This window comes from Sinocyclocheilus anshuiensis, unplaced genomic scaffold (assembly GCF_001515605.1).
Source record: "Sinocyclocheilus anshuiensis isolate Anshui unplaced genomic scaffold, SAMN03320099.WGS_v1.1 scaffold680, whole genome shotgun sequence".
NCBI classification, from domain to species: Eukaryota; Metazoa; Chordata; class Actinopteri; order Cypriniformes; family Cyprinidae; genus Sinocyclocheilus; species Sinocyclocheilus anshuiensis.
This window is the reverse complement of record NW_015555783.1, coordinates 1,407,901-1,408,925: the sequence shown is the minus strand read 5'-3', so window position 1 is coordinate 1,408,925 and position 1,025 is coordinate 1,407,901. Positions and strand designations below refer to the sequence as shown.

General features: G+C 33.4%; 1 protein-coding gene across 1 annotated transcript in view; it reads right to left on the bottom strand.

The window, feature by feature from the left end:
* The window catches only part of LOC107674761 (prolyl endopeptidase FAP-like), a 14,664-nt gene that overhangs the window by 6,041 nt on the left and 7,598 nt on the right, over positions 1–1,025 (bottom strand). The window contains exons 16-17 of the mRNA XM_016468853.1: positions 622–692; positions 479–532 (exon numbers count right to left, since the gene is read on the bottom strand). Coding sequence (XP_016324339.1) covers positions 479–532; positions 622–692 — 125 coding nt within the window. The remainder of the gene's footprint in view (positions 1–478; positions 533–621; positions 693–1,025) is intronic.

Here is a 1,025-nt window from a genome sequence, read left to right as displayed (position 1 = left end):
TATATATAATTATTTTTTTACTTTTTGATGGCTGACAGTTGTTGTACAGGCAGGTTGGAAAGGCAATTGCATGCCATTAAAAATTCTGCTTTTGTGTTCCACTGGAAAAATAACAGCATAGAGGTTCAAAACAAGATGAGGGTAAATAAATAATGATATTTAATGCTAAACTATTTCTCTATAGTGGCTCTGAAGTATGTATTGAATATTATATTTTGGCGTTCTCACATCATCAGAGGAATACATACACTTCATTCCAGAACCACTAACGAATTTGACTGTCATTAAAATCATGTTTCCTGCATTTTTTCCTATTCAGTTCCAAAAATGGAATTGGTTGTGAATAATTGGTGCTTGTTTCCCAATGCAGAGTGTTGTGATACCGTTGCAAAAGAAATTACTATTTAAAATGTACAAATTTAAAATATTAAAATACAATCCTAATACAAGCTGATGCAAAAGTTACAAGTGTTTTTACTTGTAAAGATTTCTCTGTCCAGGTCTTCCCATGTGTTCATTACTCACGTAGTGTCTGTGGAAAGAATAGATTTTAGATGTGGAAAGTTTGACAATAAAGGCACATGAGAGGAAAAGAAGACTGTTCTACTTTTTCATACGCACATGGAATCTTTGGTTACTTTTGAGATGTATATCACTTCCCATTTGCCTGAGGTGATGGGTGTTGCTTTTCCCTACAAAGAAAACAACAGTTAACAGACCAATAACTTGCTAAGCTTGTACCACACTGTGTCTTTGTGTCTGACTTTTAATGGTTATTAGCCAAAGGATATAACACATTATATAGCCTGTGATACAGTGTAATGATATATCTGAGGTTTGCACGATAGATCGCAACAGTGATCGCCTACTGTTTCAGTGACATTTGTTATGGATGTATTTATCCCATTCATATTATCCTTAGGGATTTCAAAATCTTTTGTAATAAAGAGTTCAAAGTCATGCACCAAACCAACCTGCTCTAAGATGAATCACAACAATCTTCCATTTATTTATATATATATATA